Source organism: Gopherus evgoodei, chromosome 1, assembly GCF_007399415.2.
Source record: "Gopherus evgoodei ecotype Sinaloan lineage chromosome 1, rGopEvg1_v1.p, whole genome shotgun sequence".
Classification (NCBI taxonomy): domain Eukaryota; kingdom Metazoa; phylum Chordata; order Testudines; family Testudinidae; genus Gopherus; species Gopherus evgoodei.
In genome coordinates, this window is record NC_044322.1 from 315,616,883 (window position 1) to 315,631,181 (window position 14,299).

General features: G+C 41.7%; 1 protein-coding gene across 5 annotated transcripts in view; it reads right to left on the minus strand.

Moving 5' to 3' along the window:
* The window catches only part of DOCK4 (dedicator of cytokinesis 4), a 422,511-nt gene that overhangs the window by 18,799 nt on the left and 389,413 nt on the right, over positions 1-14,299 (minus strand). For all 5 annotated transcript variants that reach the window (XM_030549017.1, XM_030549015.1, XM_030549016.1 and 2 more), the window contains 6 exons: positions 13,026-13,130; positions 11,355-11,496; positions 10,605-10,771; positions 9,004-9,090; positions 7,142-7,318; positions 1,301-1,384 (listed from right to left, as the gene is read on the minus strand). In XM_030549017.1, the coding sequence (XP_030404877.1) occupies positions 1,301-1,384; positions 7,142-7,318; positions 9,004-9,090; positions 10,605-10,771; positions 11,355-11,496; positions 13,026-13,130 (762 nt within the window). The remainder of the gene's footprint in view (positions 1-1,300; positions 1,385-7,141; positions 7,319-9,003; positions 9,091-10,604; positions 10,772-11,354; positions 11,497-13,025; positions 13,131-14,299) is intronic.

Genomic DNA, 14,299 nt, shown 5'->3' on the forward strand with positions numbered 1-14,299 from the left:
GACGGATTTAAAATATTGGCTTAGTTAAATGAGCCAAATAAACTGTAACGTAAAATAGAATAGTTACATTACGTTGTAATATCTTTGAATGAAAGCATCCAGCGGACATTTTGGGCCAGCATCTCAGAGGGTGTAAATCAGCAGAACTGCACTGACTTCACTATCACATGTGAAAATGACCATTTTGTTTCAGGGCAGGTCAACATTAATCTCTGCTTCTGAGGTGTTATGGTGCCTCATGGGAGTTTACTCTTAGATCCCTTGTGCCCCATTCTCTCGTAGGGGCCCTGCTCGCCAGCTGGATTATATCTTCCATGATGCATCATGGCTTTCCTTGCAACTGAGCCACTGCAGTGCATCATGGGAGTCTATGGGGTCAACCTGCAGAAATAAAACATTTCATCTAGGTTTTTCCCAATGAAAAATTCAGCCAAAATTGATTTTTCCTACAGAAAATTTATAATTTGACAAAAAAGGGTTTTTTTATTGGGAAATGTTTTGTTGGATGTTTTTGACTAGCCTAGGAAGTAGGTAAAGTGTATCTGGCTTATCACTTAACCAAGTGAATATTTAAAGTTCCCTTTTCACATTTTATTTTATTGGTAAAACAAAGGGGAAAATAAGATATCAAAACAAGAAGTAGACATGGTAATTAATGTCATTTCCGAGCAGATCTCTTCCTTTCAATTCATCACAAACTATGCAGCTTTTCTATCTTTATTTTCCATAGATAGTAACTTCTACACTAAGCAATTCAAACCACATAATAAAAACAAATACAATAGAAAAAAAGGAACAATACAGTTCAAAGATCAAATAGTGATCCTAAGTTTTAATATAAAGTGCAACCTCTCAATTCCTTAGTTGCTGTCTATTTTTATTTCCTAGTCAGGCAAATATTTGTGGAAATTTTTTTTAACATAATACAAGTTGTATTATTACTACAATATACTTTTTAGTCATAGCAGAGTCAGTCTGTCGTAGTGGTAAAATATGTAACAACATGCAAATAAAACAAATATTTGCAAATGTCATCATATGAAAGGATGTTCTGCCTCTTACGAGTCCACTTATAGTTTTTTTGGAGAGAGGAAAAGAGGATGAAGAGGATCAGAGAGATTAAGTTAACTACAGTTGGAAACCTACTTATAGAGTGTTGCAGGCTATCTGAAAACTTATACAGCAAATATTGAGGACCACTGAGCAGCTAAACACTGCAATTTCATATCTTATCCGGGCACATATCAATATCAGCTAGAATACACAGTAGGCTCACTGCTATGTCTTTTCTCCATTTTACCTGCTCAAGCATCAGCTCTCTCAAGCGTGTGATCTTCTCCCCATCCTCTGGGTGGTTCAGGATATATTCCTTCACAAAGAATGCCTAAGCAGAACATAATCATGGCACAAAGTCACAACAAGTTTGATGAATATGTTTACAACAGCTTTAGGGCACCACATTTTTCAAAACAAAACCCCAACCCTTCCCACAGCAGTACAGAATAATAAAATCACGTATCACAGTTATAGATCCATTTTCATATTTAAAGATACTGCTGTTCTTTTTTAACAAACTGAAATTCAGCTTATACACAGAGAGCACCTGCACAAATAAATGGCATGAAAAGCCTTTCACCAAGGTCCAAGAAGTGAACCGCTCCCATTTGGCCAGGTAGGTCGCTCTGGAGGGAGGCTTTCTGCTGCCCAACAGGGCCTGTTGAACACCGGCCAAGCACTTCTGCTCCTCTGCATTTAACCACGCAGCAGCCAAGCCATCAGGTGCAGCACTGCCAGGTCTGGATGCAGAAGACTGCCGTGGTTTTGGAACAGCAGGTCTGGCCTGACCAGCAGCTCTAATGGAACAGTCACTGAGGGGTATAGCAGTGTGCCGAACCTGTGCTGATGCGGCCTAGCTAGTGCTATGAGGATCACCTTTGCCCTGTCTTGCTTGAAGTTCATGAGGACCTTGTGAATTAACAGCACTGGGGGGAAGGTGTACAACAGAGCTCCCAACCATGGGAGTAGAAAAGTATCCGACAGGGAGCCTCTGTCGATCCCCAAATTGAGCAGAAAATGTGGCATTTCCTGTTCTGCCTGGGTGTGAACAGGTGCATCTGGGGAGTCCCCCACATCTGGAAGTTGATGCTGACCACTTTCAGATGGAGGGTCCACTCGTGGTGAGATGATAAAGTCCTGCTGAGGCGATCTGCCAAAGCGTTCCTGGCCCCGGTGGTGGCTACGAGATGAATGTTACGTTGTACACAGAAGTCCCAGAGCCTGATGGCTTCTTGGCAAAGGATAGATGATCTGGCTCCGCCTTGCTTGTTGATATAGAATATAGCCACTGTATTGTCTGGCAGGACCTGGACCACCATGCTTTCTGTGTGAGATAGAAAGGCTTGGAAGGCCAGGAAAACTGCACCCTGACGTTGATGTGTAGGGAGCGATGGTGACTTGACCAACAACCTTGTATTCTGAGATCGCCCAGATGGGCTCCCCACCACAGGTCTGAGGCATTGGAGACGAGGGTCACTGATGAGGATGGAGCTGTGAAGGGAACTCCCTCCAACACTGATGCAGGATTCTGCCACCAAGTGAGCGACGACAGTACGGGTCCAGGATCCTGACCACATGGTCCATGCTGTGTCTGTTGGGGATGTAGACCAATGTCAGCCACACAGAGTCAGAGCCATGCGTGCCGGACTATGTAAGTGCAGGCCGTCTTGTGGCCCAACAATCGCAGGCACGTGAGAGTGGCGGTGAGAGAGGGGGCTTGCATGCACGAGAGAAGATCCACCACGGCTTGGAACCGAGCTGTGGGGAGGAAAGCTCTGGCCCAAGTAGAGTTGAGGACCACTTCAATAAACACTATATGTTGCACTGGAATTAAAGTAGACTTTTTCTCATTTATTAACAGCCCCAGGTCACGACAGGTGGAGCAAACCAGATCAAGATGCCACTGTATCTGATCCTGGGACCAGCCCTTTATCAGCCAGTTGTCAAGGTATGGGTAAATTTGAACACCTTGGCACCTCAGGTAAGCGGCCACTGGCACTATGCACGTTATCACTACCCTTGGGGCTGACAAGAGACCAAAGGGCAGCACCGTGAATTGGAAGTGGTGCTGGCCCAGCAAAAACAGAGGAAGTGCCTGTGCCCTGGGAAAATGGAAACATGGAAATCCTTCAAGTTGAGGACAGTGTACCAGCCCTTCACATCCAGGCAGGGGGTGATGGAGGCCAGGGAGACCATGTGAAACTTCAACTTCTTGAGAGACTTGTTGAGGCAACACAAGTCCAAAATGGGTCTGAGGACCCCTTTTGCTTTCGGGATTAGGAACTAGCGGGAGTAGAACCTTTTCCTTTCATGTCCCGGTGCCTCTACTGTGGCCAGGTGTAGGAGGTTCTCAACATCTTGGACGAGAAGTTGCTTATGAGAAGGGTCCCTGAAGAGGGATGAGGAAGGGGGGTGGGAGAGAGGGTTGGCCATGAACTGCAGGGTGTACCCTGAAGATATTATGTTGTGCACAGAACGGTCCAAGGTCAGCTGTGACCAGGCCAACCGGAAGGGGCACAGATGGTTGAGGAAAGAGAGTGGGAAGGTGTATCCTGGGAACTGACTGAGGCAGTGTCCTCGAGCACGCTCTCAAAATGACTTCTTCTGGCCTCCTTGACTCCTGGAAGGGCCAGGCTGAGCAGACAAATGGGAAAACAAAGTGTAATGCCGCTTAGACCCCTTGTCTCTATCCTTTCTCCTATAGGTGCCCAGCCGGAGAGTCCCCCAGGACCTAGACCGGGGAGGTAGTGGGATGAACAGTTTCCGGGTGTGTGGATATGAAGCCCCAAGGAGCGGAGGGTGGCATAAGAACGGCCGTACCGGGTCAGACCAAAGGTCCATCTAAGCCCAGTCTCTGTCTACCGACAGTGGCCAATGCCAGATGCCCCAGAGGAAGTGAACCTAACAGGCAATGATCAAGTGATCACACTCCTGCCATCCATCTCCATCCTCTGATGAACAGAGGCTAGGGACACCATTCTTTACCCATCCTGGCTAATAGTCATTTATGGACTTAACCACCATGAATTTATCCAGTTTTCTTTTAAAAACTGTTATAATCCTAACCTTCACTATCTCCTCAGGTAAGGAGTTCCACAAGTTGACTGTGCGCTGCATGAAGAAGAACTTCATTTTACTTGTTTTAAACCTGCTACCTATTAACTTCATTTGGTGACCCCTAGTTCTTGTATTATGGGAATAAGTAAATAACTTTTCCTTATCCACTTTCTCAACATCATTCATGATTTTATATACCTCTATCATATCCCCCTTTAGTCTCCTCTTTTCCAAGCTGAAGAGTCCTACCCTCTTCAATCTTTCCTCACGTGGGACCTTCTCCAAACCCCATATCATTTTAGTTGCCCTTTTCTGAACCTTTTCTAGTGCTAGAATATCTTTTTTGAGGTGAGGAGACCACATCTGTACACAGTATTCGAGATGTGGGTGCACCATCGATTTATATAAGGGCAATAATATATTCTCAGTCTTATTCTCTATCCCCTTTTTAATGATTCCTAACATCCTGTTTGCTTTTTTGACCACCTCTGCACACTGCGTGAACATCTTCAGAGAACTATCCAAGATGACTCCAAGATCTTTTTCCTGACTCATTGTAGCTAAATTAGGCCCCATCATATTGTATGTATAGTTGGGGTTATTTTTTCCAATGTGCATTACTTTACATTTATCCACATTAAATTTCATTTGCCATTTTGTTGCCCAATCTCTTAGTTTTGTGAGATCTTTTTGAAGTTCTTCACAATCTGCTTTGATCTTAACTATCTTGAGTAGTTTAGTATCATCTGCAAACTTTGCCACCTCACTGTTTACCCCTTTCTCCAGATCATTTATGAATAAATTGAATAGGATTGGTCCTAGGACTGACCCTTGGGGAACACCAGTAGTTACCCCTCTCCATTCTGAGAATTTACCATTAATTCCTACCCTTTGTTCTGTGTCTTTTAACCAGTTCTCAGTCCATGAAGGGACCTTCCCTTTTCTCTCATGACAGCTTAGGGAGTCTTTAAGGCCGTGAAGCCTTGTGTCTGTGAACATGGCCCCTCAAATTGGAGTCCTGAATAGTGACCTGCATCTCCTGGGACAACCCGGAGAACTGCAACCAGGAGATGCACCTCATGACCACCACTTAGGCGACCACCCTGGCCTGTGAGTCCGTAGTGTTCCAGAGGCCATCTGGAGGACCCCTCTCGCCGCCGCTGTGCCTTTTCCAGCAAAGCAGCGAATGCTTGGGTTGGTCCTGTGGGAAGGTCTCCTTGAATTTGCTGTTAAATTGTACCTGTCTAAAAAGGTCTGGTGGTTAGACACCCAAAATTGCAGGCTGGCAGGCGAATAAACTTTTCTGCCAAACAAGTCCAGTCTCTTGGCATCTTTGTTTTTTGGCGTGCCACTGACTTGGCCCCGCCTATCCCTTTCATTAACAGCAAACATGACCAGTGATGCCGCTGGAGGGTGCATGTACAAATATTCAAACCTTTTTGCAGAGATGTAATACTTCTTTTCCACCTTCTCAGAAATAGGTGGAATGGAAGAGGGGGTCTGCCACAGCAATTTGGCGATCTTAAGGACCCCTGGGTGGACAGACACTGGAGGAGGATATAACATTAAAGAGGTTGTTGGACTCCTCTGCGAACTCACTTTTTAAGTTCATATTGATAATCACCCTTTTAAGAAGGGTCTGGAGTTCCTGGAAGTTGTCGGGGAAGGACCTGCCACTGCTTCGTCCAGAGACAATGATGATTGCACTGCCGGGGGAGGGGGGAGTTCACCTTCCCTCTCTGGGGATGGCTCCTTGGGTGTTGGGGCCTGCTGCACTGTCCCCGCGTTGGATTCGGTGCTGTGTTCAGAGGCGGCTTGTCCGAGGTGGCGAGGGAAGACTGGTGGGAATATGTTACGGGCTTTATGGGCACATCCCACGGGTTCCAGCATGGCTATTGAGCGGGACACTGTCCCTGCTGCCATGACGTAGCTGCAGATGCTGCACCGGTCTTGTGGGTCAGCAATGACTGGCTTGCCCTTAGATGTTGAGGTCTTAGTTAAGTCTGGTGCCTGGCACGGCAACAGCAGTACCAGCTTGTTCTTTAGCCCCTGGGGCCGCTTCAGGCAACGAGTGACCTAGGAGAAGCCGGGGTCCCCTGCCGCTCCCAGGACTCGGAGGCAGATCCCTGGACAGGCCAGGGGGTCCGACCGCAGCGGTACCCCCGGGAAGCCTCAGTACAGGCACTTGACGTGACATAGGTCCTTTGCTTTAAGCCCCTTTCCCCTCTGGTGCTGGGAGGCTCTTCCTCTTTTGTTGCTTCTTAGGCACCAGCGAGGGGGAATGGTGCTGAACAGAGCCTGGTGCTGGCAGTGCACTCCATGCCGATGTTGAGGTACTCGGTGTGGGGTCCGAGCGGGAGGGCTCTGACACAGGACAAAGTGCAGCCTCCAAGAGAACGGCCCTCAAGCAGATATCCTGCTCCTTTTGGGTTCTATGACGAAAGTTTTTACAGATTCTGCACTTGTCCTTCCTATAGGACTCCCCCAAGCACTTCAAACAGCTCTCATGGAGGTCACTAATAGGCATCGGCCTGTTGCATGACGAGCGTGGTTTGAAATTGGGGTAACAGGGCATGCCCTTCTCTGGGGCAAAATCCCAGCAGGGACTCTAACTAACCTGACACTTAACTTAATAGCTAACTAAGTACTTACAAACTATATACGAAGAAGATAGACAATGGGCTAACGGCTACCATTCTTGCAACATAAGACAAGGTGCTCTGACCAACCATCCCAGGCAGTATGAAGGAAGTGAGAGGGTGTAGGGCTGGCAACTCCTAATATACCAGGGCATGGGCACGACACTCAAGGGGTGTCATAGCCGACCCTTTGATATTTATTTTAGGGTAGGTGATTATGTATAATGCAGTGTCTATTAGTACTATTTGCACCCATTATATATAATACCATCTGTATGTTTTTATACAGAGTAAGAGTTAGACAGAAAGAGCTTAAAATTAGTAAAACTATGCATGAAACAGATGATACAATAGATCCGTAATATATATTTTATAAATAAACTGCTTACCTCTTGGTACCTAGCAACTCCACCATTAACTGCTGCATCTATGACCCCATTTAGACACATTGTGAGTGGGTTTATATTCTGCATCTGTCGGGTCTGACATTGACTAATCAGAGTTCTCAGCTGCTGGTTCTTATTTTCCAGCACTTCAATAGCATTCTCAAGGGGACTCATTTCCACCTGGGGGAAAAAAAAATCACTGAGAACATGCTTAATTCTCAAATATTTAATAGATAATTTATTAAAGGCTGTTTTTGCTGAATTCTAGACTCTAAAGAAGGTTATTCTATATTACTAATTTCTCCTATATTTGTAGATAATTCCTACATGCTTGGGTTGCCTTGTGATATATGAGGTCAAAGACAGAAAGACTTTAACCACACAAGCAAGGACCAAATTCCACCAGCAAATCATATTATCTGACTCTGCAAGGCTGGTGAGCACCTCCTGCAAAATACTGAGCCCTTTAACTCCTGGTGAAATTAACAAGGCACTCATTATCAGGCCTGGAGTGATATAAATTTCTGTGCCTTGCTAAAGGCTCACAGGATTTTCCCTAGCTGCTAATATATACTGCAAGAAGACTGAAAGGCAGAAGAAAGTTTACAGTTCAGTAGCTAGAGTAGAGAATAGACTGTTCTATGGCCTCTATAGTTGTCATCATTTACCAAATGTTACCACGCAGTGGTATTTGAGACAATGCAACTACGCGCTATGCTAAGCATAGAGGAAACTGTAGTATTTCAGATATAATTGTTGACAAAAACTGATTGTAATGGTGATAAAGGTACCTAAGGTAGGGTCTCCTGCTATTTTGGGGTGACGTTTTTCATGCAAAATATCGGGCTGTGCAGTATTGATCTCGGAATTTATGTGTATTGGAGCAGCAGCCACAGTACCAATCAGCTAACAGATTTTCTCTTGCTTTACACAGAATTGTGTACTAAATTTGTACTAAATTGAGTAGCTGTTTTTCAGTTGGGACTATACCAGAAGGATGACAGAAAGACTGACAAACAAAATAACAAAATAAAAAAGAGAGAAAAAAGTAGATTTTTTCAAGGAAATAATTTGTACAGCAGTAACTGTGCGTTGAATGGGGACTAATTAGTATTGGACTGTCTTCTTTGGCATGTGCCAACCTTCTGGGCATGAAACTTGCCAGGTTAGCTAGAGAACTTTGAACAAGAAGGATTATTTTTCTGAATATATTTCGAATGTATTAGAGAAGTTTCCCTGAAATTTAACTATGAAGAAAAACAATAAATTACAAGCTGTTTGTAATGGGCTGCTACTTTAGACCTTGATCTTACAATGAGCTTCACGTAGGCAGGTTTCTGTGCCCATGCAGAGACCCAGTGACTTTAAGAGGACTCCATGCAGAGAGAGGGATCCACCCCCCTGTCACTTATAGCAGAACGAGGGCCCTGAGAATGATTACCTTTCAAGTACACCAAAGACATGTTAGGCCAGAAATATTCTAAGCCCTGAACCCTGTCATACCAGGTTCTAATAAAATACTTGCTGACATTAAGTGTCACCTCTGACTATATTTTTTTTTCTTTTTTTTTGGCATGAATTGTTTGAATCAATCGCAATGACAGTTGGTGGTTCCTACCTGTGCTATTCAATTGTTTATGGGAATTAGATACCATAGAAGGATTTAAACATCATTTATTAGCTTTATTCAGCATAAAAAGCAGGCTGAGATGGATTCCTGCCACTAGCAACTCTAGATATTACTAATAAATCTTTAAATCTGGTTTATTACATGCTGTACATATAAAGAAGTAACTTAGTTGCTAACCCAGTATCCAAAATGAACTCAGAAGCAAGAGTCTATTAACAGATCTCTTCATACTCACAACTTCACGTTTTTCCACTTCGAACCAGCGGGATATCCCAGGCAAACTCTGCACTAAGATCAATGTTGTTCTTTCCACCCATAGACTCTGCAAAATACAAAAGCAAATTATTTTGTGTGTTGTGCTTTTGGAGACGTGATCTAAAATGCACATTGCTATTGCCATCTTGCCCTATTTTCTGTGGTTTGTTAAATCTTCTGCAATTTTTTTTTTAACTGATGGATTTCTTCATTCTTGTGATATTGAATGGCAGAAATGTGGTAATAGCCAAAACTGCTCAAATGACCACCCAAAAGTGTACAATATGCAATCTTCTTCACCGTTTAGGACTGACTATTAATTTCTGTTGATCTCATGAATGGAAGATACTGTTTTTAATAATATCCTGGTCTGTTCTCTAAATGGACTACAGATGAAAGCTACTCAAAACCTAATCAGCTGGGAAAAAGGACAGTTTCTAGTTTTTGTGTTCCTGAGATATGGAATAAATGGGAAAAATACTTATGTTTAAAAAGAGTGACTCACTCTCCTTTATCAATTCCTACAATATATCAAAGTGTATTGCATATGTCACCCACAAACACACATAATACTATTAAGTGCCTTTTAGGGAAATATCTTAAAGTAATTTAAAAGCATCTATTATGACATAAAAGTCTGTTGAATTACAAGGTTCCTTCAGTATACAATATAATACTTATATAAAATACAGTTAAAGAATCCTAAACCTTGATCAGAATATAGAATTGATTCATTGAGCTCATTTTTATGGTGCTTTTTATTACCCTTATAGTTCTTACTCTAAGTTTACAGCAATACCAACATGTGATAATGCACTTTATCAATTTGAATAATTCCCTTATTGAAGCACAAGATATACAAATGTATTTCATATATACATTACTAAGAGATGAATATCTTTATACATGTATATAAATAAAACCAGGCAGGTATATGCTGAAAGAGTTTCTAAGTGTCTTGTGGGTCAGTATTAAGGTTGGCACTGGAAAATAAAAAGGTGAATTTTCCATACACCAATGTTTTTGTTACTAGGATTAACAACAATTTATTTATTAGGGACTAAATTGTGGCTAGGCCCTGGATTACAAGATAGCATGTAGTTGTCATGTCACAAGCTCAGACCAGGAATCATATTGTAACTTAAAGAGTTACAGTTTGGTCCCAGCTTCCCTCTTCTTCTATAGGAGGAATCACCTGTGCCAGCCTTATGACTGGCGCAGATTACTTCCCAATCTGTGCCAGTTTAACTGTTTTAGCAAACTGTGTGGATACTGCTCTCCCCCTGCAAAGCTACATAGGTAGTTTATGCAGGTAGCATGTGGAGGGAAGTAAGGGGGCTTCTCACGCTTTCTCACTCTCACTCACTCACTCAGGTATGCAGGACAAGTGACAATCTTGCCTTATGTTTGTCTTCCTTATTAATTAAAATCAGAAGAGTATGGAAATGACACTTGATTTACCATTATTTGCATGGTCCATTTAATTTATTCTTATCTACTTCATTCAGCACATAACTATAAACCATCTTATGAACAATGTTGAACAGCATCAGCAGCACAGGAAACTATACGGTACTGTACCTTGAATTCATTCTCCTTGTCTTTGGTCCCTTTGTGGAATGGCCTGTCATATCGGAATCTCCAGATGTGATTCACTTTATAAAAACTCTTGATGTTATCTGGGATACCCTCTCTCTGCAGGACCTCCTGACTTTCAGGAATTGGTGTCACTGCATAGATCTGCAGATCTGTGTGTAAAAAGTTAAGGGCCAAACTAGCTTATTACCAGCAAAACAAGCAGGCTGATTCCTGAAGCTGGAAGGAATAAAAATTCTGAAAGTTCACATCCTTAAGCTTCCAGACCATTATTTTCTTTTAACAAGTCACAATTACTTCTAAAATGCAGCTATCTAGTATACGGAAATTAAAATATTTAACAATGGATATTCCTTCAGATTTCACATAGCCTATGATGCCATGCTCTGTATATCAAGAACTAGAAGCATTGCAACTTAAACTGACATACTAGTGCTCCAAGTCTGACAGTTCCGCAAAATAATTTAAATGAAATCAAAATGTTTAACCAGTGATCTCCTATCAAGGATTTTTAAAGAAAGAAACAAAAACATTGAGAAGAATGACTGGATATAGTTTACCTGAGGAAATTATGAATAAAAAAAGTGTTACATCAGGAAAGAATTTGACTTCTAATTCCAATTATTTCAGTGGAATTAGATCATATGTGAATTTGGCTGTAACAATATATATATATATTTTTAAGAAGTGTGCAGAAATAAACTGCAGAGTATGATCTTGTGAAAGTATGGATACACTGTGCTTCTGCCTGAAAGATCGTCTCATCTGGCTGATTGGCATGTTGCATAGCAATGGCATGTGGGAACTCATTCAACATTCGCTGTTGGAAAGCCTCCAATCTCTCATAGTCATGTCCTCGGCAAACAAACTCCTTATTCTGTACAGAAGAAGCAGAGCTAGTTACACGAAAATAACTGGGTACCATTAAATAAAGACACACGCTTTTAAAAGAGGGCTTTTGGGGATGCTTATTGCACTAGCTGAACAAAGGAAAAGGTAAGTAACAAAAGGCAAAAGCAGAAAACGAATATATATCGAGGGAAAAAGTGATTTAGTCAAAAGGAACAAATGTAATTGTGTCATATAAAATACATTTTATTGCTTGAGGCATTCTGAAAAATCTAATCATTACATACTTCTGTAAGCTGTGATCTGAAAGGCAAACATTTTTTTTTACTAGCTGAAAGTATGCACAGATAATGTAAAGTAATGGATGGTGAAGGCAACAGGAGAGTCATAAGTCCTTTGTGTGGTGTACTGAATTTTTTTGCTCATTAGTCCAAAATCTTGCTTTACAGATATGCACCTTGGAGAAAGGGAAGGGACAAGAAACCGTCAAAATGCATCATTATTGCCTCTTCCTCTAAAGACTGCGCAGATCACCAGCCTGATATATTCTGCCTGTCCTGCCTTAGAGGGGAAGAGAGAATAAGGGTAACTGAGCCTGCTCCAACTCTGAATCTTCCACATGACCACTCACTGTTCCCCTGCACTACCAGGTCAGCTTGGCCGTTTTTAAACATTTGTGTGTGCAACATGAACCCCACATAAACCATCAAATGCCAATGGAATTCCCAATGCAGCACTGATTGTTTACAATGGTTGTGCTGATACCTACAAGTGCTATGGAAATAATTCTTCATTAACTTCCTATACCCGTGGGCAGAGGGCACAGGACTTAAGACAGGGCCTCATCTTTGTATAGTATAGGATCTTATCCAACTTATCAGGAGTAAATATGCACATTCACCATTTCCCAAGCAATAATGTTAAATCAGCTGGGTCAACACAAGGGGAAAACTAGGGTAAAAATATTCAAAGGCACTTAAATTCCATTTTCAAGAGTGACTTAGGCACTTCAGAGCCTAAGTCTCATTAAAAGTCAACAGGATTTAGGATCCTAAGTATTTAAGCCGTTTTTCAAAATGAGACATAGGTAGCTGAAAAAGTTATCCCTAGTCTGTACTTGGTAAAGGGGTGGTGTTGATTACTTTCTCCAATTGCCCATTTGCCCAGTAGACCCCACCCCATCCCCAAAAACACACCAACAGGTTTCTGGGCAGTCACTAATAAAAACAAAATGGGAGTAAGGTTCTTGAGGAAGCATTGCTCCCCTAGTATCCCACCGCTGATGCCTGATCTCTCATTTGTATGCCAAGACATACTTGGAGCTCAAGACATGTTTGGTTTTGGAGGAGCTGTTGTCCACTCTGTGGAAACAAACATCTCAATCCCTTAAAAGAATATTAAGAGGCTACTCCATTAGATAAAACACCTGGAGTTTTCCATCTCCTACCAGAAAGAACTGGCATAAGACATAATCAAATTCTCAAGTAGGGGAAGAGATGATGAATGAAAGCATGACTAATAGAATTAGTGAATAAAATTGATTTTGAATTTACTCACTCTCAAGAAAAATGGAAACTTTTTCCCATAAAATCCAACTCTGAAAAACTCTGGCTCCAAACGTTGTTGATCCATGATTTTATCATACAAAGAAGCTTCCATCATCTGAATAAGATAGAGAAGAAGAAATATATGTTTTATACTTAAAGCTTTTACAGAGAAGAAGCTGCTCAGTGCCCCAAGGTATTAGAATCACATTTCAGTTCTAATTAGCAATAAGGAGAACTAGATGGCTCTTTTATAGTGGATTGAAAGCTTCCAAGAATTTTTGTGAAGATATTTTCACTTAGGAAGAACAGATATTACCTTTTGTTTTTGTTTGATTGTTTTCGGGTGAAAAATCAACACACAAATCTCTTAGAATAATAAAGATGTGCACATTTTTCTTCTTTAATCTTCCTAATTTACTATCTCCATTCTTATTATATACACATACACCCACACACAGACACCCCCCCTCCACACACCCAGTTTGAAACATAATCCCAAGTATTTTGCTGATTACTCAAGTATTTAGCTATAATATGGGCACTTTCATGAGCACAGGGCATTAAAGTTGGGGATTTTCAAAGAATCCTGCTTAAGGGAGCTATGTGCCCAAATCTAATTTAATATCAATAGAAGCTGAGTATTTAACTTCCTTGGGATCATTTGAAAATTTCAGTCTAGAAAATTTATAAAAATCCTTTCTTTGACCAATATATACAGTAGTTGTTTCACTCAAAATATTGGCACAAAGTGACTTGGTTTCAAAAGTTTCCTGTTTTTCTTGATGTGATTCAAGAGACGGGTTCTCTGTCAATATTTTACAATAGTGTTAAAAAAAAAAAAAGGATCAACATGAGTCAGTTATTGATACAATTTTGTTAATTTGCTAATACTGAAGTCTTTGGGGGGAAATGTAACCAGAAGTAATATTAATTGCCATTCTCCTTAAATTACTTGAAAAAACCTCAGTTTTATACAAAGTCAGATTTACATCAACATTGCATACGTACTGGATGAGTATTTGGCATTTCAGACTTTTAGATACTCACAACATAGATATGTCAAGAACCAATTAAATAGGGAAGACTAGGGATGCAGGTTTGTCATGATGTGAAGAAGTGTCAGGTAGCAATCTTCCCATCATTTGTGACTTTTTTTGTGTGCCTGTGAGGCAACCTGCAGTGGTGGCTCCTGTCCGACAGGGCTGGACCTGGCAGCCCACTCTGGGTGTTGTGACCTGGGTATGCGGGGTTGTAGCACTGGTCAGGTTTGGCCCAGCTGCCTCT